Here is a 25,179-nt window from a genome sequence, read left to right on the forward strand (position 1 = left end):
TCTAAGCAAGAAATGACAGATGTCATTCAATGCTGCATCTTTACTTTTCTTGATTTTTAACCCAGCTCTATGCACTCCTATTCCTTTCCCCTTCTGGAAAATTGTGTAACGTGGGTCCATGGATGCCAAATAATTTAAAACAAATGAGTAAAAAGAGGATGGAGTGAAATACATTTAAAAAATGGTATAATATTTTACAAATTCAAGTATTACAATTACAGTTTGAATCCAAACTGAGCCATCACTGGGATGTTGAGCAAGTCTCTTAACCCTAACTGCTTGTGTTGCACATTGCTTTGGATAAATGTGTCTGATAAATGAAATTGTAATAGTAATCTTGTGCGTGCAATGCTGTGTTCATGTTAAGCACGGAAAATCAGCTACTCTAGGATGTGTTTAGGTACCGAAACATGGTACCCTTTCATTTTTTTTGTGAATCAGTACCCGGTAGTACCTAAGAAATGTGGTTTTTACCGATAAAAGCACTGACCCCTGGGTCTTGAGTTTGACTGAGATGATTTAGTCCATTTGGATTAGAATAAAGAGGGCCTTCCCCAAACTGTTTCCACAAATTTGAAAGCATAGCATTGTCCAAAACGCCTTTGTATGCTGAATCATTAAAATAATCCCTCACTGACAGTAAGGGGCCCAGCCCAAACCAACAGAGACTGGTGTGGCTAAATATCTTTTTCCCTATAGTGTATGCATGGTGCTTTTAGAAGTCAAGAGTATGCTATTATATTTCAAATTCACCTTTTATTTAATGTTCTTTTAATCAATTTCTAGATCGATGAGAATTGTACCTGTTTTTTGTTTATAGCTCATGGAGTAGATGCGGTTAAAAACTGGCTCGCTGCTGCTTTGCTTAATGGTAAAGATTAGAGCCTTGACGTCAGTACTTTTAGAAATGAACCTATTCGGCTCTTTTCTGCTCCGCTTTGCTTCTCCAAACCTCAGCGGTGCAGCCAGAAGTCTAATGCCTAAAGAGGCGTGCAGACTGCAGACGAGCCTGGGAAGAGGTTAGGAGAGGTAATGGGACACAGAAAGGATGAGGAGAAGGTCAGGGTCATGAAGTCACAGGGACATCTGGCAGACGTCCCTTTTCTTGCAGACCTCTGGAGGATTGTGGCAGAGAACTAGAATGTAGGGTGGACCTGGACCCCCCAGCAGGCCTGAGGACTCAGCAGAGCTGTGGGGGTCCTGTGGAGTCCAACCGGCTGGAGCGGCTCAGCCATGTTTACAATGAGATATTTTTGTTATTGCTACAATCTGCGTCATCCAGAGCTCATCTGCCCCTCCACCCCCCACCCAGACAGACACCCAGGTTCATCCTCCACAATCTTGTTATGAAGCGTCTATAAATTCCTCCTTTTTTTTTCTCAGTTCCACCTCCTTCTGATGGGGTTTATGGAGGATTAAGATCTCTCTTTGTAAGCACACACTGCCACCATCAAACCACTCAGCTGACAAATCACATGCTGCCCAAGCACAAGTCTTTGTTTGGTCATGGTTCTTCCACAGTAGCCTTGTTCTTGTGGCTCTTTACCTGGTGTGTGTGTGCGTGCGTGCATTTTTTACTAAAAATGACCACAATGCAGCAAGGTGGTGGCATTGTTGAAACTGCTTCTGAACATTTGTGCGTAAAGAGCTGGATACGGTGTTGCTTTGGCCTGCTGCTGGTTAGAAATGTGCAATTCTACCTTTTGAGGATTTACAGAGCTAGAAAGCCTATCTAAGATTACATCAAACACTGATCATTTAGGAGGTAAGATGCGTTCTCTGTCATGAACAAGCATTTAGTGAGAGTGGGAAGAAACAACTCCCTTTTAACAGAACCAGGTTCAGAGGTGGCAGCCATCTGCCTCGACTGGTTGGGAGTGTCCCAGACTAGTTGAGCCGTGAACCACTGATCAGGAACTGCCATCATCAGCTTCACAACACCTGAAACAGATCAGAGAGAGAAGGGTGAGGAGAAGACACTGACTGCAGAAAAACATGATACACTATTATGAAGTCAGCCTGCCTTGGCCTCACTCTTAGTCAACACTTATTATAAAGGTGACGAATCTCTTCCCGTTTATTGATAAGCTTACTGGGGGTTTCCACTGGATACGTCTCCGCTGCGCCATCGCACCGATCTGGTTTTTCCCCGCTGTCCGCCGTCTGGTAATCCCCACCGGTTGCGTTTTGAGTGCGCCTCGGTACACCCCGGTTGGACGACAGTGACGTCATGAGACAGAGCAGTTTTCACGATATTTACATAATCGCATGAGAACGCAGTTAAATGTATGTGTTATAAATGCAACAATAAACAGGTCACTGTTCCTAGCAAAGGAGTTCAAGAAGGGTGGACTCTGGATTTGTCATAGACACATTTTTTATCAACAGCCAACAGAGAAGACATAAAACTGCACCAGTAAAACATGAACTAAATCAAAGTAGCTGCAGTTTACAGTGTAGTTACAGTATGAGAGGAATCAATATAGTGAATGTGATTTTGTTTTTACACATTATGATGTTTTGGTGATGTTGGTACTTGAAATATAATCTGAAGTGTTTTATTTTGAAAAGTAACCCGATATTTTATTGCGGAATACGTGCTTAATTTCCTGTTTAGCTTCATTTGCTCTATGCTGATTGATGCGTCGTGCTCCAGTGTCTGCCAGAAATAGAAGCCCTGCGTAAATCTGGTGGAAGGCACCGGACTACCGCATCTGAGAAGGAGCAGACATGCACCACAGCGGACCCGGTGGAAATTAACACATAGACTAAAGTGGAAACCTATCAGCTCTGGTGACGCGGCAGTGACATAAAGCAGCGGAGCCGGAGCCAGTGGAAATTGGGGGTAGCAGCGACTCCAGACGAGGCCATGTCCGCTCTAGCGATTAGATTATGTTATGATTCAGTCCTGAATCATATAAGGAATAATAAGGAAGGCAAGCAGTAACTTAAAAAGGTTGGACATGTTTAGGTTTCAACATTAAATTCTTTATTTCTCCCAATTTCTCCAATTATTTCATTTTCATAAAATTTCATAGATAATCCACCTTGCGTTTTTGGAACTACATCTCATATAAATGTCATTATCTATAACTGATCATATACCAGATCTGCAACATTTTTTTGTGAAAATAAACATTTAAAGATGGTTAATTTAATACTAAATTTTTATCAGCACTATTAAACTTTACTAACTACATCTCTCATATAAATTTATTCTGGAAAGTGAATCAGATTTGAAATGGAGCTCATTGGCGACTAGAGTTCCTGAGGGCATCTCACATGGTCCATGTGGGCTCCCTGGTGCCCTTAGACACTGTGTTGGTGACCCCTGGTTTAGACATTCCTGCTCCAACACAACTGAGCTTTTTACATGTTCTAATAATGTAGGCATTTAATCAGTCTTCTTTTTCCACTTTGAACATTAAAATTATGATAATTTTATAGTTGATGTGCCAGTCAAATAGTCATTTTTTAAGTAAGTAATTTGTTACCGATGGTTATTTTTTCTTTTATAGCTTTTTTCCCCATGTTTGCACTCGGATTGCATTTACAATGTTATATTCTTTGAAGCTGCTATAATAGCTGTGACCATCCTCACAGGGATGAATGAATTCCTACCCAAATCACTGAAAGCAGATGACTTGCTATTCAAAAACAGGTGTAGTCATTGGAGAAGCTGCTATAATTCAATTGTTATGTACAGTTCAGTATTTTTCTCTCTTTTCTTTCTTTGTGTGGCAGTGAACTCACACAGGCTTTGAGTGTGTTAAGTAAACATCAAAAGCTGCCATAGCTACATATCGTTACTCTAAATTTGGACATTGTGTCTGGCACGGATTATAAAATCTCCCCTTGCTGGTATGTCGTTAAAGAAAAATTCAAAGAATTCTTACTGCTACCAATTGGTCTGGATGATAAACAACATTGTGTTTATTATTTCCCGAAAGGTTCCCGACTCAAACTTATCCAACTTGTTTTTTGTAAATCTTTTAGCAGACAAATGTTACAACATTCATGTAAACTATCATCAAATGCCAAAGTTGTCTAATTAACACTATTTAGTCTGTAGCGTGACATGTTTGTGTCCCGTTTCCGTTTCTGAAAAAGCTCAAGCAGCCAGCTAAAGAAAGCACACGTCAGATCAATGAGTTATTAGATGAACCAAATGGATCAAGGCTCTTTTAAACAAACATATTAAAATGTTTTAAACTGAAAGATGGGGGATGATTGTGAAATTGCAGATGAAGGAAAGTGATTCTAGGTCTCTGTCTCTTTGGATTCTCCTTCCTCCTGCCCTTCAAACTGTTTCCAATCAGTGCTATGGTGAGTCTCTTGAGCACCAGAAATAATTTCAGATATTCATGTGCGTAAGAGAATTTTTCACATGTGAGCTCATTCATTCTGCTAAAAACAGACTCTTAAAAAAAGGAGACGATTGACGCAAGTGCTTGTAGCTGTGGCTATTTTTGAAGCTACTGGTTATTTTTCTACCTTTTCTTCCCCTTACAGACGGTATGTGTGAATTCCTGAGCAGTTTTATTGTAAACCGGCACAGCATGATGTATGAGCTGTTTGGCAATATGAGGGCCAACTGTACAGGACTCTTCATGTGGCCTCAGCTGTAATTTTACAGGATAAATGGCTGCAGAGATACAGGGGTTATGTATTTGAGTAAACAGGGGCAGGTTAGTACAGCTGAGGGACGTTCATGTTTAACAAGATGAAGCGTCTGGCTTTTATGATTTGTACGAAGAACATTGATTGGTTTGTAATATAAGCTCAGTGTTCACACGTGTTCCCTGACTCCTTGTATTTCTAAATGTTGCGTCCAGAAATTTCCCTACAGTTCTTATATAGAGCATCACATTGACCAATAGCCTAATATTCAGCTGCTGTATAATTTGTTAAGAGGTTTGAGGCTTTCTTATTCATTATTGAGGCCGTACCAAGAGGAGGACAGGTCTTTGAAGCCGGTTCTCTACTGAGAAGCGAGAGCACATAATGACACCTGTGTAGGAAGAAGACATGTAGAATCACTAATTGGCTTGAAATTCAAAATGGAACGAAACCGTAATCCTGTGTGGTTACCTCTGGTCATTCTTCCCTGTTGGAGTTAATTTAATCTGTGGTTTGCCTTTTCTTTTGCTGTTCAGGTGCTTGCAAAAAGGAAGGAGGGTTCTGGAAAGGTGAAGGTTCTTCTACACTGGACCCCTGAAGACATGTATGTGAAAAGTTTTTCTCCATGATGCAGTATACAAGGAATGGTTTTGTTTTGAACATGTCCTCACAGCTGCTGTGTTGCAAGCAAATGGCAAGCTAATGGAGATTGAGTTTACCAAGAATAACTGCAAGTGGACATGTGCAGTATTTAGGTTCAGAGGAAACCCACTCCTCATTTATAACTTTTATACTTTATTGTAATATTATCATCTCATAACTTGGTAAAGCTGCTGGGGACGATCATTTTTTCCAGATAGAGAGATAGGGCAGATTTGTTAAAGGTATGCAGCTGTAAAAACGTGCACAAAAGTCCCTACATGCCATGATAAATAGTGCAACCCCATGCAATCAGTATTGCGTCTGTAGCTTGCAACATAGGGGCGGATTCACTAAGATCTGAAATGAAGGGTGGTAAACCAGGTGCTTCCCTAAATCCTTTGGTGGCGCTGTTGCTCACCTGCTGTAGGGAATTTACTAAAATTGCGGCACTAATAGATGTGCGTATAGACATGGTTGATACCGCCCTATTTTAATGAACATATTGCTTGTTCAATGTGGAGAGGTGAGTGCACAGAAACACAAAATGACATTTGAAGAATTTAAATTAGAGGCAGGTGGACTTTGTTTCTGACTCTGTTTGCTGCACAAACATTTAATAATGTATAAAACAAAATAAACAAATAAAAATGTTTTTTTTTTTTTTTTTTTTAAAAAAAAAAACAACTTTAAAACCTAATGATATTTTTCCCCGTAATATATTTTGGGTGCTCTGCCACATCCTGTAACTTTGCTCTTATCAGTCCATGAAAAACAGGCAGGTTTGGACAGAAACCGTCCTATTGATCTGTTGATGCCATTGATCTGAGTTGATGTAGCAACAGAGTCTGTCAATCAGTCAGCACTAGGCACGTAAATCTCCATCACTGACAAGCGATACATTGAATCCCCTGGCAATACGATTCGCCCCTGTTCACGATTTGATATTGATTTGATGGCGATTCAGTACCACACAATGCGATATGATTTAATTCAACATGATGCAAATAAATTATACCAAAAATTTAAATAGTAAATAAGTAGCCGCAATTCAGTATGGTACTAGGGGCAGTGGATTTATTGTATTCCTTATGAGCAGCAAATCTAACAAAAAACATGCACATTTTGCTTCTAATCTCTACTAGTATCTCTCTATGCATCACTTTATGCAACTTCTCTTCAGCCTCTTAAAAAGCACAACAAAAAAGAGGCTTTTCACAAGTAGGGTTGGGATTTGGAACCAGATTCAACATAAGCAATAGGAATCAGTTTCCTCACATTTTTCATTCTCAATGAGTGACTTAAAGTGAGGTGATATCACGGGAAATACTGTAAATAAACTAGAACAAAAATGGGGTCAAGCCAATCACTGTCCTCCTTGTCTGGCAAAGAAACACAAGAAAACACTTCAATGCATCCGTCTATGAGACTCTACATTTCACATTGCAAAGTGCAAATTTTTATGACAATGTCAAAGTTTACAGTTGAAATCAAAACAGACTTTATCGGCAGATTCATACCTTTATATCTTTTTTTCAAGCAAATTATCTTTTACTTTTTGATCTATTAGGCCTACACTACTTCCTTATCTGCTTTTTCGGCATGTACAAAAAAAAAAAAAGAAAAGTGAATGTAACCATGTCAGAAATAAACTGAATAAATAAAATAAATTAAAAAAAATAGAATAATCATTGTTCTTAGCAGCTTTAAATGTACCTTATGCATTCACAGGTCCCCAGCTTGTGATCCATTTGATGTCTCATTACTGTGATTGACACCAGTGAGCACTGCTGCACCTTAGAGTATACTATCAGTAAAGATATCAGTCTCAGTCTATCCACTGATAATGTTCCATCAAACCTGTGCTTCAACACAACTGTGCGTAGATGTTTGTGGGCCAAGTTTTTAACTTCTGCAAGTGGTAAAGTGGCTCACAACAGCAACACTATCCTTTAATAGCTTTTCATGAGGACGAGTAATGGATTTGAATGTGTACATTTGATCATGATCATTAGCACAAAGTGCTTTAAAATTGCCAAAGTAGCTGGATCTGTTTACATTTTTGTTCCATTCTTAATCCATCTAAATAACTTCTGAAGTGTTCCCTCCACGGAGAGTGTTATTAAAAGAGGTTTCAGAGAAAAAAAGCTTCTGGGATTGCTTTGAGCAGGACTCCTGCTCAGGGGATGATGCTCTCTTGATGCTCCACTAACGCACCCACACACCCATCAAAGGCTTTGGATCTGAGAATGATTCACAGCCTCTGAGAATGATTAGGGCACACTGTGAGGAAAGGTGAAAGACATGGGGACAAGAAAGATGGAGGTTAAGAAGTGAGGAGGAGGAAGTAAAGAAGGGACACAGCTGAGTAAAGATTGAAGAAGAAAGGGCAAGAAGAACAGCGAAAAGCAAGAAGTGGTCGGACAAAAAGACTGAAATGGGTCACATTTCCAATCCATCTCTCTCATCTTCTCTTTACCCTACTCATAGGAATTGAGTCATTTGCAGAGGAAAATTATGTTAGAGGGGGAAAGGAAGAAAAATAAGTAGTGTCATCCAGGAAGACAGAATGGAATAATTTTAGAAAGGCTGACAAAGATTAAAATTGATTCTAAGACTTGACGACATTTAGGAGGTAGAAGGGATATGGATTATAAGTGATGGGAAAGTGAGAAATATCTAAAAATGGTTCTAGGAGAGATAAATGTGAAGAGGACGTTAAATGATGTGATTTGATAAAAGTAGGAAAGATGGATGGATGGATTTAATGTTGAAAGATTTGGAGTTTGACCATACTGACTCTATTTAGGAGAAATCCAATTCCCGTTCTATAGGAAATTGGCCCAAAGGCTTGGTAAATGGACTTGATTCATTTGAGCTTTTTTTTTTATCACTGCTCTAGTAGTTTCAAAACCATATTCACACCATTATTCCATCCATTAACACACCGAACGCTAGAGCTGTCACCCAAGGCACTAGTCATGCATTGGACGCAGTTTAGGGTTCAGTCTGTTGCCCAAGAACACATGGAGAGAGCTACATTTCAAGCCTCCGGATTTAGACCATGGTCACCCACAGGGGAAAATTTCTTATTTTCTTCTAAGGGTGCAACATTCGTAGTAGACATTGTCGACAAAAATCAATAACAGAATTAGCCAACGACTAATGTAATTGTCGACAATTGTCTGTTACGTCATCAGTCATCACCGTCTTTTTCAAGCTGTGGACGGAGCTGAACATTGGTTTTCATGAGGAGTGGCTCATCTCACCTCTTACGTATCTTTGCTCAGAGCTGTATGCATGTTACGAACGTGATTAGCGGGAGATATATCGTCAGAAACATCCCACAGGTATGAATATGTCATCTCACGATAGAAATGATAAATTCCCATGTGGGAAATTAAAGAGGGCCACTGGCCATTTGGCATCAATTTAGCCAAAAATGCCCCTAAGAACCTTGTTCCACGGGCCAAAAATGCCTCCAAGTCTTTTGTCAACAACTTACATTATTTCTCTCTGTAGTGACGTTACCAGGAGCTCCGTGCTGTTGCGATACATCACGAACCGCTACTTGGTTAAGACCAGACACCCACCCAACAAAGTGAACCAGTCTAAGTTCCTTCATCAGATCCACCAAAATTTTCCAGAAACACTTTGACCGAGAAAGCTGTGGGTTAGCTTGCTAAGCTAACCCACAGAAACATAAGACTGGGCTAAGCGCTAACAACTTCATTAAAGGATTAAAGACCAACTAAAAAGTACATGGCTTACTGTCATCAAACCACAAATAGCCACTGATTTACACAAAGATGTAAAACTTGCATGGAAGGAAAAAAGCTAACATGTCACACATCGTGTGAAATAAATGTTAGCAGTAAACTAACGTCACTATTTTTATAATATTTCATGTGTTCACTGACAAAGCCGGTCCCATTAGACAGTGATGTAACTATTGTGATTATTATTTTTAAATGGGAAATGTAAAATATCTAAATCAAACAACTTTTCGATGCAAGTTAGAATAAATATCTTTATACTTTGCGATACTTGAATTATTGGTGATGCATTTCATGTTTTTGTGGTAAAAAGGATGTTTTAAGAGGCTGATCATTTGGGATTGTTTCTGCTTCCTGCTGTTTAGCCTGAAATCTGACAGTTTGGAGTACCGGTAGTTGTTCTTTCACATCGAGCTGAACTCTATGTCCTATCAAACAGTTTATATACACAGCATTTATTCAGCCATCAAATATCTGGTCTTTCTAGCCTGAAGTATTATGTGCATGAGTCTGTGGTTATGCAGGTGAAAATGGGGAGTCTTCTGCAAACCATTCACATTTTCACCGACACACATTAACTCCATTTGGCTTAATGAGTGACTGATTAACTAGTGCCGTGAGTCATGTGTGTGACATCAGGGAGGGAGAAGGGGAACTGTGATTGCCGTGTTATCTTTGATGGATGACTGAATGGATTAATTTCCATGTATGTTGATTGCTACACAATAACGAGCACCACTGAGCCAAATCTTATTTTAAACTAGACACATTTTCTTTGACTGTTTTGTCTATATTTATACAGCTACTATGACTACAGACTACAAAAGTATTCGGACCACGTTTTATATCAATATACTTTAATATGGAATGTTTGCACTTCCTGGAAGGAAAGCTGAAAAATGAAAAGGCCTTCCTCAAACTGTTCCCACAAAGTTGGAAGTATAACATTATCCAATTGGTCTTGGGGTGCTGAAGCATTAGGATTACTCTTTATTAAGAATACAGTTTACAGTATGTATTTTTTATTTTCATTAAAAATATTTCTGTGATGCTGCATCACAGAAAATATTATCATGATCAGTGAATGACATGCGCTGGAAAGTCGTCCCTAGCACGTGTGGTGGTATGTACAAAGAAATTGAACATTTCACCATGATATTGTGCTGAGTATCTGCTGTCCTGATTTCTTTTTTCTCATTCAGTTTTAATATGGAACTGTTTTTTTATACAAAAGAATAAATTAACTAAAAAAAACAAGTTACAATAACACACTATTTACAGTTTATCCATCTCACATTTTTGTAAAAAAATAAATACTGTAAATCACAACTTCACTTAGAGCAACCGTGTACAAAACAACTGATGCATGAAATCACAGATCAACATTAAGGAGTGTAGTTTGACCTGAATAGTCACAAGGGATTTATCCAATACACATCACAACCCCAACCTAAAGATAGAGTTTAAACAAATTAATGTAACAATCCTCCATTTCAATTATTTTGAAACATTCTATCTGAGTCAAATGTCATATGAATATAATTTAATAAAAGTTCAAAAATTGACTCAAAAAATTTCAGAAATATCTTTTGAGTTGAACAATACATTTGAAATATTTAAATTTGATGTGAAAAACCCCAAACGTTCAGACACTCCAAATGAAACTCTGTGGGGTAATTGAAAAACCAATTTCTCGACATACAGTAACTGAGTTAAATCGATCATAAAGATTGGTCAATCACAAACCAACATATGAATTTTGGGATTTTGTGCCAACGGTGAGAGAAAGGGATTTTTCAACGTATTTTAAAGAACTGATCCAGAATCATATTGATTTGGATTCCCTCCATGATATAATGGAATCTAAATCCATATTTTTGACATAACTGCTAACAGACAAACAAAGATACAAGTAGATAAACACTGGTGAAAATAGGACGTCCTTGGCAGAGATATTTAAAAAAGTATTTGTCCAGCTTCTAACAAGTGATGTCCACTCTCTGCTGAATGATGTATCCGACAGTGACCAAAGATGAAATGCGACAAGAAATTCAGCATGCCAGTGATGTGGACTATCTGTTCCTGCTTCATCCAGACTGAGTCTTCTACTCATGCTTTAGGAAGTCCAGTCATCAGTCCAACACAGGTCAAACATATACCAAAACAATCTAAGGCAGTGAATACATCTGTGTTTTATTGTATAGTTTGGTTTCTAGACATAAAGCAGTGTTGGAGCCTTCCATCCTGCAGGTTGTCAGGACTCTTGGCGTGCCTTAGAAAGTCAGGTCATATTTACATTCGCTTACTGCTCCTGTCGTCACAGGGAGCTTTAAGTTGTGCAGCCTACCGTCTAAGTCCACTCCACATGCACATCTGGCTCATAAAGAAGTCAGCAGCCAAATGCTGGTGTGATGTGGAAAGTAAAACAAGCCATTTGTCTGTATTTGGTCTGTGTGATTGAATGGCTGTTGTGTGTTTAAATATGTTGTAAGTCTGTGAGAACATGGCGTGTAACACCAGTGATATGGACACTTGATTTGACACGCTGACCCAACAGTGCTCATGATGAATTGTTTACAGTGCAACATGCACACACACACACACACACACACACACACACTCATTACACTCCCCACAGTCTTCCTCTTTGGCCTTCCTACAAACAGAACACTAACACAATACTATCCTAAATGTTAAAGCTGCTTTAAAAGGATGCTGCTGCTTGTCTGCTCCCTGTTCTTTCTTGGTTACCTCCATCATCTCCACCATCAAAGGGGATTAAGGGATTTAGGGTTTCTCAATAGCATCTAGACAAGACTCCATGATAAATGGCCATTGCTTCATCTGATTTAGGCTTTTTCAGCAAACTTGATTGTTTGTATTTTAAATTTGAATTACAAGAAAATAATTTCCGTTGTTTTCTATTTTAACAAAAAAAATTTTTTTTTGCATCATTACTGCAAACGCTAACCATCTTTATTTCATCCTTCACTACATCCATAAAGCGTCTTTGTAGTGATCTTATCTTCCTCCTGCCTGGCAGCTCCATCTGCACCATCATATGTCCAATATATCCACTATCTCTCCTCCATACATTTTAGCCTCTCTCATATTATCTCCAAATGCTCCACCAAAGCTGTTCCACTCATGTTCTCCTTAATCTTTTTCCATCATGGTCACTCCTAATAGAAACATCAGTGTCTCCAGTACTGTATCTCTAGCCCTATCTATCTATCTATCTATCTATCTATCTATCTATCTATCTATCTATCTATCTATCTATCTATCTATCTATCTATCTATCTATCTATCTATCTATCTATCACCCCAACCAGTCGAAGCAGATGGCTGTCACCTCTGAACCTGATTCTGCTGGAGATCTCTTCCTGTTAAAAGGGAGTTGTTTCTTCTCACTGTCTCTGATGCTTGTTCATGCGGATTTGTTGGGTTTATTATTTTTTCTTACAAATTTTATATTTTGATAGCGCCTCCATAGCAGAATGAACGAACCAAACTCTTGTCAGTCACCCAGGCTCTGTTCGAAATGTCATACTAACGTAGTACTCATACTAAGTCTGATGTCAAAATCAGTATGTAGTGGGTCCACATTAAATAGTATGGAAAGATTGAGTATGCAAGAAATACCCGGATGTATACTGTATCAGGACATTTTCACAGTGGGCACACTCATACTCAACTGCCCCATGATTGCGAGCGGAACGTAAAATCGTCTTGGGATCGGCTTCAAACTAAAAGTCATGAAATGAATTTTCCGTGAGTTTTATGGATCAAACGACCACATGTTGATGTTCTACTTTGTCACTTTCTCACTTAAAATGATTTCTGAACTTTCAAAGGTAGAGATTCAGCATAGATATTTAGCCTCAGTGTGCTTCAGGTTTTTGTCGTTGTAGGTTCGAAATGCATCTTGGGGAACTTTGAAGTATACTTGAGTGGAAACGGTCAGCATCATAATCCTCCGAACCATACTTTTAGTATTTAGTAGACAGTAAATACTCATTGAGATTGTAGTGCATAGTACGGAGTATACCATTTTGAATACAGCCACAGTCTCTTAGGCTACATTCACACTGCAGGTTTTAATATAATACACAATTTAGTTACCAGTATGAACTGAATGCGACCCTGAAGTGGCTCACATGCACAAAAGAGGTCCTGAGGTACTCCGTGCGTACGCAGACGCACTGTAGAGGTCCTCGCGGACTTTCGTGACTGAGGGCTGTCTGTCCCACGCACTGGTGTCAGAGGGAGCGTGATTGTGTGTAAACCTAAGATGTACAATTAATTTACAGTCTGGATGCAGAGTGGTGTGGGTCTGCTTTGACCTGCAGCTGGGATCACTGCAGGTGGCTGAGGGGCTCACAGCAGCAGTCGCCAGCTGCTGCCTTTGAGGACAGTAATACGTGCATTGATGTTATGAAAACTCTCTAATGACAAGAAAAAGTCCCTACATTTGTCACTAGTCTATTGAGAAAACATTGTGAAGTGCTCTACAGTTGTGCGCATTCACAAGGATACCGGTGAATTCAAAACAGGAAGGGGAGGGGAGAGTGTGGTTGAAAATTACCTAGTGCTACCATCGGCCAGTGTGAAAACAGAAGTTGATCACAAGAAACGAGGATCACCAGTAGATACAGTACATAACTTTAACTCTAGTTTCTTAAATCAGATATGTTCAAGTGTTAGTTATAATCTCTAACATGCAGCATCATTCGGTGACCATTTAAGATCAGTCCTAAAATATAAATGAAATATTAATGTGGTTAGAATTGCTTCGAAACTTGATTCTGGACCAATAAAGTAGACCAGGATGGATGTTTTATGTCCGGGCCAAAAAATTTGCCCCGGTCCACTCTGTGTGCAGTGTGCTTAAGTTGTTGAAAATGAACACAGTTTGTCTTTTTTTGTCCTTTGTTCAGCTGCTTTTCACCTTCACCTTCACTGCGCTATACTTTCAGCACTACCTCCATACTATCCCTCCGAATGGGCTGACTAGGCGTGTGAGAAAGTGATTTGGCTGGCTGCTGCCTGCTCTGTGTGTGTGTGTGTGTGTGTGTGTGTGTGTGTGTGTGTGTGTGTGTGTGTGTGTGTGTGTGTGTGTGTGTGTGTGTGTGTGTGTGTGTGTGTGTGTGCGTGTGTGCGTGTGTGCGTGTGTGCGTGTGTGCGTGTGTGTCTCTCTCTCTCTTGGGGCTCCTGTGATGACGCACACAGTGACGGAGAATGGTGGTGAGGGGGGTGGGGGGGCGACTTACTAAGCTCTTTGTTTGGCGACTTTCCACACCGTGTTCGTACAGTCCCAACTTCCACAGTAAGAAGCCTCTGAGCCGCATCGTGCATCACATGTCGTGCTGGAGACGTCACCTTACTGTCCTCCACATCCAGTAGCATTTTGTCCTCATTTAAAGGTGGCATCTATCATCTGTACCTTTCACAGAAAGCCATTTTAAGCGGAATTAGATAATGAAGCTCTGACATGATTGTCTTAGTTTTTTCTTTAATGGACACACACTTTGACACACTGGGTACAGAAAGCAGTGTTCAAACTGCCTAATCATGTATAACAAAGGACTGCAGCTTTATCCTCTGTGTGACTGACATCTGGTCACCTGTCCTCACAGGTTCTGTCAACACCTACCTTGCTCTGTCATGTCCTCAGCTAAACCTGATGCAATGACCACGTGTCCTCTCTCTGCTTGCATTGTCTTGCAGATTACCTGATGTTTGGGTGAACGAGACCGATCAATTGCAGCTGAAGACCAAAGTGGTGCATTTGTCACAGTTACCACAGGACACAGCCATGTTGTTAGACCCAAACATCTATCGGTAAGTGCAGCCACCAAAGACATACAGCATCCCAGGAGGAACCATGTAGAGCATTTAACGATTCACACTTAAATGTGTATGAGAAGAGGTATTGTGTTCACTCACTCACTTCCATCCAACAGGGGGCACCAACTCTAAACTCCAGCATCAGATGTGATGGGGAGCAGAAAAAGACTGGAGAGCTGGACGGTCTTGGCTGTAAACTTTCCTAAACTATATTACTTTCAGAAACAAATGAAATAATGAAAAAAATCGGAAAATCCCCTGAAATTTGTGAAAGCACCAAATCTTACCACGATTTGGTGCTGGTTTCATTGAAGGTGCTGCTAGTATCGTGAGGGGCGGGGTTTGTCCCAAAGTTGATGCACAAAAAACAATTCTGTTTTTAAGGATGTCATGATGACATGTGGTTTTAATTTTAGACTGGCATGATTTGTCGGTCTCTGTTTTTGAGTTTAATTTTCTGAGTGGCACTTTTTGCATATTAAAAAGGAAAAAGGGTTCTTATTGATTAAATTTTATATTGTCATATTTGTTTGAGTTGAAAAGGTCATGTCCAGAGTCAGTTTGTCAGTATGTCCAGAGTTAAAGTCAAATAAAAGCATGAATATTTTTCTAACAGTGTTTTGTTTTCCCTTTTCAAAATATTGTATTGTAGCTAATTGCCTATGGTATCGTATCATGAAGTAGTCTATCGCCCCATCCCTAGTGTGTTTTATGTTGCAGAGCGAGGGAACGCAGTGACTCGGGACATTGTTTGAGTGGGGAGTGTTTTTCAACTATGTGAGAGCACAACTTGTGTGAAGTGTGTTGATGCAAACATCTCAAGTTGTGGGAGTTTCCTTGCATATTATTAGTGTCTGCTTGATGCCTGTAAATCATGCTAAATCTTCCAGAAGTGAGGGAGAGATATGTGGTATTGCCAATTTACCGAGTTTGTTTCTGTATTTCTCAGACTCCTCCAGCCACTCTTTATCATGGGAAGTGACTAGGGATAGATTAGGCTATACTTTTTCAGGTGTTATTGGAGACTTTAGAAAAGTAAACATAGATTGAATGTTTTTAATGAGCTGAGGGGGCTGCTGTGAGAACTGCCTGTTTCACAGCATTCACAGGCAGCTGTTCTACAATATTCACTCCTAATGACAGTAAAATAGGTCATTATAAACTTTACTGTAGTGAATATTCTCTAAATCAGGGATGCCATGATTACGGCCCGCGGGCTGGACCCGGCACGATTGTATATCACATCCGGCCCGTGGTTGATATGGGAGAGCATTTTTTAAAAAAAAAAAAAAATGTATTTATTTTTTAAATCTAATGTTTTTATTTTTTTTTGTCTACCAGCACACAAAATGTGAAATAAAACCAATTTGTTGTTTGTTTGTGGTCTGTGTAAGTCTTATAACACAGAGAAAAATGCTTTGTTTCAAATTTTCTACATTTGTGACGTTGCACGTGAAATCAGGAGTCAGTGTTGCCAGATCAGATGGACAATTTCCAGCCCAATCACATCTTAGAACAGCCTAAACACAAACCACGAATCTGGCAACACTGTTTATGACGCAATGTGACGCAGCGGTTCGGACAAATCAGCGGACTATCACCTTGAATGGACTATTCCTGTAATGTCTACATGAGATGATAACATTAAAGCAACGTAGCAGCTCTGGTAAGTGTTTGAAGCTGCTGTTGCTGCACGGTGCATACACTTCATCAAACAGTGTTTTGCTGACTCACAATCACAATATCCGCTTAAATAGCCACGTGTTTTACTGTAATGTGCAGTTTTTTTTTTTGGGCTGAAAACAACATCAAGAGTGTGAATAGCAAAAGAAAGTTGTGTTGTTTGGAGTCATGTGGAGTTTGCGTCTATGGACACGCCCACTCACACAGTCCGGTCAGAAATGGTCAGAAAGTCACTTTTCGTAGGGCTGAAACTCCAGAAAATAGGAAAGTTATAGGAAAATTGGGAAAATAAACCTCAAATACTATGTTGTTGCCCAATGAGAGCTGGAGATAAGTTTTAAAACCCAATTTGACTGGATTTGTTATAAACTTCAACATTATGTTTTGGTATCGCTCCAAATACAACAGATCATCTCATGGCACTCATCACAAAATATAAAGTTGTTTTAATGAAAAAACACAACATTTAGGAGGAGAACAGGAAATAAAATGAACATATATAGGGTGTATATATAGTTACATGGTGCCTGAATTTCCTTTGAGCTGAATTTAGATCAAACTTTTCAATTTTGAAGGAATTAGTTGCCTTGTAACTTTGTCCAACCATGTGCATGTGTGTCCATCCAATTAGAACTTGTGTCGTACATGAAGTTCCTCCACCCTTTGATGTTATCCTCCTACTCATTTTTGATAGTCTTTGATTCATGGGCAGCTCTGCCAGGAGTTGGATGCCCAGCATTTCACTGAGAAAACAAAGTAAACTTTATGGTGCATCATAAAGGGCTGGCAACAAATCCTGAAAGAGGAACAAGGTGTGGGATACAACAGCAGTGGTAGTCCTAGTGAAGATGAATGACCCCTGAGCTCGCTAATCAACAGACGGGCTGAAGGATTTAAATCAGAACGGAAGGCTGGCTCAGCCTCCAGTTTCATCCTCAGTTACAAATGTCGGCATTCGGCCAGTTCATGGCAAGGTTGTCCAAGTGTAAATGTGCTGACAGAAAGCACCTGAGGACGAGATCTGTTTCATATTTGTTTGAAATTATCTCAATCCCAAGTTCACAATCGTTTTCTGTCTTTTCAGAGCACTTCCTCAAAAAAGGCTGAAATGCAGGTAAGCTTTGATTGTTTACTATGCATGATGATGCATGATGAGTATAGCTGTAATTCTTTAAAAAGTACCTAAACCCCCAGGTTTCTGCTGACCTGCCATTAATGCAATTGATGCAAAAAATGCCTTGATTATGGGCGGGGCTCCTGGAGTAGTAAAGACATGCCCAGTTTATACTATAAAATCTAAAGAGAACAATCTATGCTATGCTAACTAGCTACTTAATACTCAAGGTACCTCTATTCACAATTATCTCAGTCAAACCTACTCCCACAGATTACAGAGTCCACAGGTGATAGTTCTTATAGGATGGAGGGAGCCCACAGTGCACGTTTGTGATGCACGATGCTTCAATGATGTCACAGAATCTCATTCTCAGTCGTTAGCAAAATTCAATTGTCATAGCTGGCGTTCAACCCTTAGAGGGCAGTCACTCTGACATTTTACAACAAAATATGCCAATTCAGAATATTAAATGTTGAAGACTCCCATCCAAAAGGACTTCCATCTTCTGCATTTGTGTGTCTTCAACATTCCTACATTTACTCGCTAACTCAGCTGCGTAGTGTTTAAGGGAGAGTAAAGGTCCCTGAGGAGAGCTATTCTGCTCTGCTTCATTGTCTACTACCAAACCACAGGGTGGTAAATGTCGCCTCCTGCGGTCATAGATTACAACTGTTTTTATCCTCTTTCTGTGTGCAAAAGAGAATTACATCAACATCTAAAACGTAGCACAAATTTGCATTTTGACCAAAAAAGCTGCTAAATGATCTAAAAAGCAGGTTGACTGCTTCACTCAAATAGAAAACAATTTGTGACATCTTCAATCACGCAATTTCAAGACGGTGGAATACAGGGCCCAAAACAGTAAAGTAGTCCCATTTTTAGAAGTTATTAAAACTAACATTGTGCAAAATAATACATTTTGTTATATTTCAAAGGTTTTAGGCCACATTTATAATAACAGCTCTAGGATCCCTTTAAAGTAAGATGCACACTTGCCACATAACAAGGCAGCATATCGGTCTAATGACTTCAATGTGTTTTTGAGGTAGCACACTCATGGTAATAAAATCCTAGTTTAGTCAGTCTTTTGATGTTGTGTCGGGATCATATCCTTTGCCTTTACACTATTGCTTCTCCACGTCGGTGTTCCTTTTTCCTCTTGCTTTGCCGTGTAACTGCTGTGCCTTACACCACAATGAAGACTTCTACTAGAATATCCGCCATTGTACTTTCAGATTAACTTTTAACGAGCTGCTCGAGCAGCCAATAGTAACGCCCAAAACAGCTCATGGAGCACTGTGTTAGTAGAAAGAGCTCCGATTGACTGAAATCATCACATTCCTGGATGTCTAGAGGTCATTTACAAGGCCATGAAGAGATTCACTGTCCACTCAGAACACTTTGGATTACAGTTAGGGCTGTAATGTTAACGCATTAATTGCGATTAATTAATTACAGGAAAAAGTTACACGCAAAAGAAAATAACGTTGTTAATCACATTTTTTTAGCACTCCAAACAGCGTGGAACCTTTCTTATTTTAAGAGTTCCTAGTATACCCATAATACTGATGCACAGACTACAGTATAAGACGGGTGACTGCTGAGCTGCTCGGCTTTGTTTGTGTTAATTTTGGTTTTATAAAAACACCGGTTGAAAAACACAAGTTTGAATTGTGCAAGAAAGAGTTTGCCTTATCAGCGGAGCTTTGCAGCCCCCGCTACCACCTGAATGTAGCGGTAGTGAAGGACAGCTAGTGCGGATACACGGACACTGCTAACCGCTACATGCTGCATGCCATGACTGACAAATGAACAAACTCACTGGATAAATATTGTTATCTGAAGGAGAGAGAAAACAACAAGTTCGGTGTCAGAAAAGTGTTCTTACTGTTAATGATGTGCTACCTTATAGCACTACATATGACGTTTTATTTCATTTGTATTTTCTATTATTTGGAGATTGACAAAAGTACATGACAGGCAGCCCTCGAGACTAGCCTCAAATACAGAGGAATGTAAATGTCTACGTATGCATCTGTTCTGGTTTGTTAAAAACAAACAATAAATTACTTTATAAAGCCACTTTGTTATATATCAATGTTTTGATCTGCCACAAAGCATAATTAATTAATTGCACAATTTTTTTAATCTCTTGACAGCACTAATTTCAAAATGCTCAAAGATGATTATGGATTTTTGACCAAATGACGCTAAAAATAACTTACACAGCCGCATCTCTGTGCGTAATGCTGTGAGTTACCACCTACCTGTGGGATGTACCTTTTTCACACTGGTTGGTTTTAAAATATTATACCTTCCTTTTAATCTTAAAGTAATCTTTCTCTCAATGATTCTGAACCCACCGACAAATTCTTCACAAAGTGGTACATTCCACTTCAAAGTTCAATACATCCTTTGCATGTGACTGAGTAAACAGTAACGTAAACATTTGGCCTCATTGTCTTTGGGCTCAGTAAAAGGTGCATTATCCACCTGTGATCAGTGAAAAGCCCAGCACGGCTGCAGTTAGAGATGATCCGACCCCGGTGTGGGTTTGCTAGGATTAGTGTTCCCGGCTGGTTGATGTAGATATGTCCTGGATCCTAATAAAGAAATTAGCACATTTGCTTTTTTTTATGTCGGCTTTAACCTTACGTCCTCACGTTTTAAATGATATCCTGCGCAGGCATGTGACTGGTCATGATTCTGCTGCGACATGTCACCAAGTAAAATGATCACCAATTCAACTAATACACCATTGGCTAAATGTTTCTTTGTACCAGTGCCACTGTAGAACTCCTTGTTCATCACAATACATTAAAAACACACTTCAGATGAAGCTCTGCATTCACTTTCAGTACCAGGATGAGGGAAAAATATGGATGATGTAAATCCATCCCAAAACATGCAAACTATTCATGTTGTGGCCCAAACGGTCCTAAAACATTTCATGTTGCCTTCTCCGTTTGAAACCTTTTTGTTTCATGCATTTTCCGCAATCTAGGTAAAAGGCATCTCTGTATGTTAGCATGCAGATTCAAACCAGTTTCTGACTCTCTCTTCCTGTTCAGCCTGTGAGGACACATCCATGGACTGGAAGGGAAAAACAAAGTTCTTGGGAGGTTAATTATTGTGGAATGAGACGCTCTTCATCCACCTCTGCTGCAAGTGCCAAAAACAGGAAGTTAAACTTATCCTGCTGCACTGACTCTCTTCAAATGTACATTTCTAACATGACTGTTGCAGCCGGACTGGGACTCAATATTTATAGAAAATAAATAAATACCAGGCTGGTGCTCATCACACTGAAATGGAAATGATCCCTCAGTGGTGTAAAAATTTGATTTACGTATGTATCCCTGGCAGGTAACGATTCATCTTTTCTACCTGATGTGTGTAAAATATTCATCCAGATTTGTAACTTATTTTTCTACAGTAATTGCGCTCATGTTTGTTGATGTTATGTCATTATTAGAGACATACTAGCTGTATCTATGTCGTATGTCATACAAGTCTTTCCAAGTGATCCTATTTATCGCAAATCAATGCAGTATTGTTAAATGTGTCCGACACAAAGAAGTGTGCCAGTGTGTGTATTTAATGAAGAAAACACTTTAAACGTACTGTATACCCGACATATCCCAGCACCTGCTTTAAGTCACATGACCTTTTTACATCAGATTTGATAATATTCAACCACCTAAAACTACTGTTCATATGGTTTTTCTACTCTCTGTTATTACTTTTGGACATGAAACATTGTATTTGTAATAAAATAATAAAGCCAAGCTTGTTTGAACAAATCAGTAATTACTGATCACCCAAATGTTTGTTTGATTTGTGTGTTGCATGTTTCCCAAAGTATTTATTAGTGTTATCTGAACTGCATGTACACTGTAGAAGAGGATTTTGTATTAAAAATAATAATTGATTTTTAATCATGTCTTGATTATCAAGCAAAATCTACCTTCTCTACACAATAGTTGAGTACATTTTTTACCAAAAACATGGGTCAAACACATTAAAAGCATATTACTTTGCATCGAGGGAAATAATTAAAGTGAGATGATATATTGCGTGACAAGATATAACAATGTCTTAAGATGTTTTGTCGAGGGTACGAGTGGTGTCGCAAGGAGGTGGGGAAAGAATCCAAAAGATATACTACACACCAAATTGTTACTGTTACTTTTTTTTATATTCCTATTGAGTTGAAAAGGTCATACTCATAGTGAGTATGTAAGAATGGCCTGAGTTAAAGTCAAATAAAAGCATGGGCATTTTTCCAACTCTCGTTTTTCTTTACTAAAATATTGTATCAGTATCGCAAGCTAGTTATCATCTACATCATATTGTGTTATCCCACCTGAAGCTCTCCCAGCCTGCTTTGCAGTGTTGTGGTTTCAAACTGGATGTTAACATTGATAGAGGATGATAGACTTTGAATATGATCACTGGTGTTGGTTTCATTTGTGCATGTTGTTGGCTCGCTGTTTTGTGTGTCACTATTAGTGACGTCCTGTCAACTTAAGATGGAATCATAGACGTATAGTGACCTGCATGTGACAATCGATCAAAAAACTGTCATTGTATCTAATCTGAGGACCACATTATCAACATACATGTCAGTGTTTAGAATAAGTGTTTTTGTCCCATTCTGTCTTTTTCTGTTATTTTTGTACAGATTTGTTGTCTTTTTGTGTGTTTTTGCAGTCATTTTGCCTATTTTTGCTGTTTATGTATTTTTCTGTAATTTTGTGCGTTTGCCTTGTGCGTTTGCCGGCTAGATGACCACTGGGCAGATGTGTAGAGCAGTGATGTGTCGTAAGGCAAAGTAGGCAGTGCATACCCAAGGGTGAATTGATATTTTGATTATTTGTTTTAATTATAATATAGTTATAAATTATTTATTTTTCCATTTCCAATAGCCTAAAGAATCAGAATCAGAATCAACTTTATTGACCAAGTAATGTATGTTATACACACGAGGAATTTGACTTGGTGAACTGTGCTCTCTCTAATAGTGTAAACATTAAATAATAACAATCAACTAGAAAAAAATAAATAAATGAAAATATAAACAAATATAAACAGTAGTTAGACTAATATGTGCAAAACTAAATAAAATAACTAGATAACAATAACAAGATATGATAATAATAATAAAATAAAATATAATAATAATAATAAGATAATAGTGCAGTAGTGAAAGTGTCCGAATTGTGCGTTTCATTGCCCAAATTACTAAACAGTGCTATTTCCTGGAACAGCTGCACAGTATCTCCGCTGTAAGGCAGAGGGAAGCTGTAAGATATGTTATAGTCTGTGTGGTTTTTATTACTTTATTAGTTATAGTTAAATGATTAAACGATAGTTAGAATATGAAATTATCCATGATTAACTGTGTGTGTGCGTGTGTGTGTGTGTGTGTGTGTGTGTGTGTGTGTGTGTGTGTGTGTTTGCAAAACATATCCATTGTCCACCATAGCTGGTTTAAACTAGTTTGGGCCAGTGTGGGGGTATGTGACCCACTGCAGGGACATATGAGCCTTTTTCTCCCCCAAAGTTTTCGTGTTACCATATATGGTATTAACCCTGCACCCAGAGCGCTGTTGCACAGCCCTCTGGGTGTGGTCTATGTTTTCTATAATAAATACCTGGTTCTGAGGCATCACCATCAGAGCAATCCAACTTATATCGGACTTTTGTGTCTCTTTTTGTTGGGTTTTTCTCCGAGCTGCAGCTCGCACCTCTCTGCCTCTGGTCGCCTTTTAAGTCAGATAGTGTTTTTCTCCCTGAGTTGTGATTGCAACGGTCTTAACGTATTTAGACCCAACATTCACATTTTAGCAACGGTCTTAACGTATTTAGACCTAACATACACTGGTGCCGCAACCCGGGACCTTACATCTTTTCGTCTGGATCGGTGCGGGCGCAACCGGACCATTAGTAAAACTGCCGGCACCCCCCTCCTTTGCAGGGGTGGTCACAGCTTGTTCCAGCACCGACCCGGACGGGGAGTGACGGGTCCCACGAACCAGGGAGAACACTGACGAGGTGAGAAGCTGTTTCTTTTCACCATAGTACCCGTGACGTACAACGGGGAGTGAAGACCGTGGTGGGTGACGTAAAACTCACACGGCGTGGTAAAGGGACAGAGGGCAGACGGGAGTTGTTGTGTGTTGTTTCTTTGTGTGTTGTTTCTTTGTGTGTTGTTTCTTTGTTTCTTTTCACCATAGTACCCGTGACGTACAACGGGGAGTGGAGACCGTGGTGGGTGACGTAAAACTCACACGGCGTGGTAAAGGGACAGAGGGCAGACGGGAGTTGTTGTGTGTTGTTTCTTTGTGTGTTGTTTCTTTGTGGTGTTTCTTTGTTGTAACGGTGTCTGTAAATCCCGTGCTGAGAACATGGGTAACGCGCAGCGTAAAGCATTGATGGAAAATAATGATGTGAAATTCATGCAGAGAAAGTATCCCGGTAGTTGTTGCTATTTAGAAGATTGGTACAAAAATTGTGGGTTTGCAGGGAAGTTAGCAGCAGCTAAAATACAGCCTTTTGATGAGACCGTGTGTGTACCGCGTAGAGTTGAGGAGACAAATCAGCAACAGAATGGGGCCGCAGGGGGTTTACAAGAGGGGGGAGCAGTTGCAGGACAAGAAACAAAGGGACCTGTGACTAGGGCGACTTACACAAAACCCCCAAGCCACGAAGAAATAAGTGCGTGTCGTCAGAAATCAGACGAGACGCCAATGGAATATCGTGCCCGTTTAGAAACGGTTTTTAGGACTAATAGCGGGCTTCCTCATTCTCCGCTGGTGGATAATCCATACCAAATACAGCTAAAAATGTGGTTAATTAGTGGTTTGTTGCCAAACGTGTCAGATTTCATAAAAGCAAACTGTGTCACACACCGTACCCTCACTGTTCCAGAGCTAATGGAATGGGCCGAACATGCTTATGAAGTCACTGAGAAAAAGAAAGCAAAAACTGAATCAGCTAATGTTAATGTATTGGCTGAGGCCATGGCTGCAGCTCTAATGAGCGAACGCTCAGGGTTTAAAAGACAGGGAAAAAAGCCATATCGTACTAGAACGCCTGATGAGGAATAAAGCCTGTAATTAATGATTTACTGACTGCAGGCGTGTTACAGGAACATGACTCAGCTGAATGCAGCACCCCCATCTTCCCTGTAAAAAAGCCACAGGGGGGCTGGAGGATGGTACATGATTTAAGAGCAGTAAATCAGGCTGTTAAATCACGAGCTCCAAATGTACCAGGCCCACACACATTGTTAAATGAATTACAACCTCATCAAAAATGGTTCACTGTAATTGATTTAAGTAATGCATTTTTCTCCATTCCTCTTCATAGTACAGCGCAGGGATGGTTTGGATTCACATAAAACAAAATGGGTGACTGAAGGTGCTGTTAAAAATGACTCTGGAGTATTTATGTTAAATGACAAGCCGTGTTTGCCTAGATGTATGTTTG

At 39.5% G+C, this 25,179-nt stretch overlaps 1 protein-coding gene across 3 annotated transcripts in view; it reads left to right on the forward strand.

The window, feature by feature from the left end:
* LOC114465715 (zinc finger protein aebp2-like) overlaps window positions 1-21,452 on the forward strand; it is a 37,473-nt gene extending 16,021 nt beyond the window's left edge. For 2 of the 3 annotated variants that reach the window (XM_028450908.1, XM_028450909.1), the window contains exons 6-9: window positions 5,157-5,224; window positions 14,766-14,879; window positions 17,653-17,682; window positions 20,757-21,452. In XM_028450908.1, coding sequence (XP_028306709.1) covers window positions 5,157-5,224; window positions 14,766-14,879; window positions 17,653-17,682; window positions 20,757-20,763 — 219 coding nt within the window. In that variant the 3' untranslated portion in view covers window positions 20,764-21,452. Of the gene's footprint in view, window positions 1-5,156; window positions 5,225-14,765; window positions 14,880-15,001; window positions 15,496-17,652; window positions 17,683-20,756 lie in introns of those variants that run through there. The other variant, XM_028450911.1, reaches the window with a different exon arrangement.
* The last annotated feature ends 3,727 nt before the right edge of the window (window positions 21,453-25,179 follow it).

This window comes from Gouania willdenowi, chromosome 6 (genome assembly GCF_900634775.1).
Source record: "Gouania willdenowi chromosome 6, fGouWil2.1, whole genome shotgun sequence".
Lineage (NCBI taxonomy): Eukaryota > Metazoa > Chordata > Actinopteri > Blenniiformes > Gobiesocidae > Gouania > Gouania willdenowi.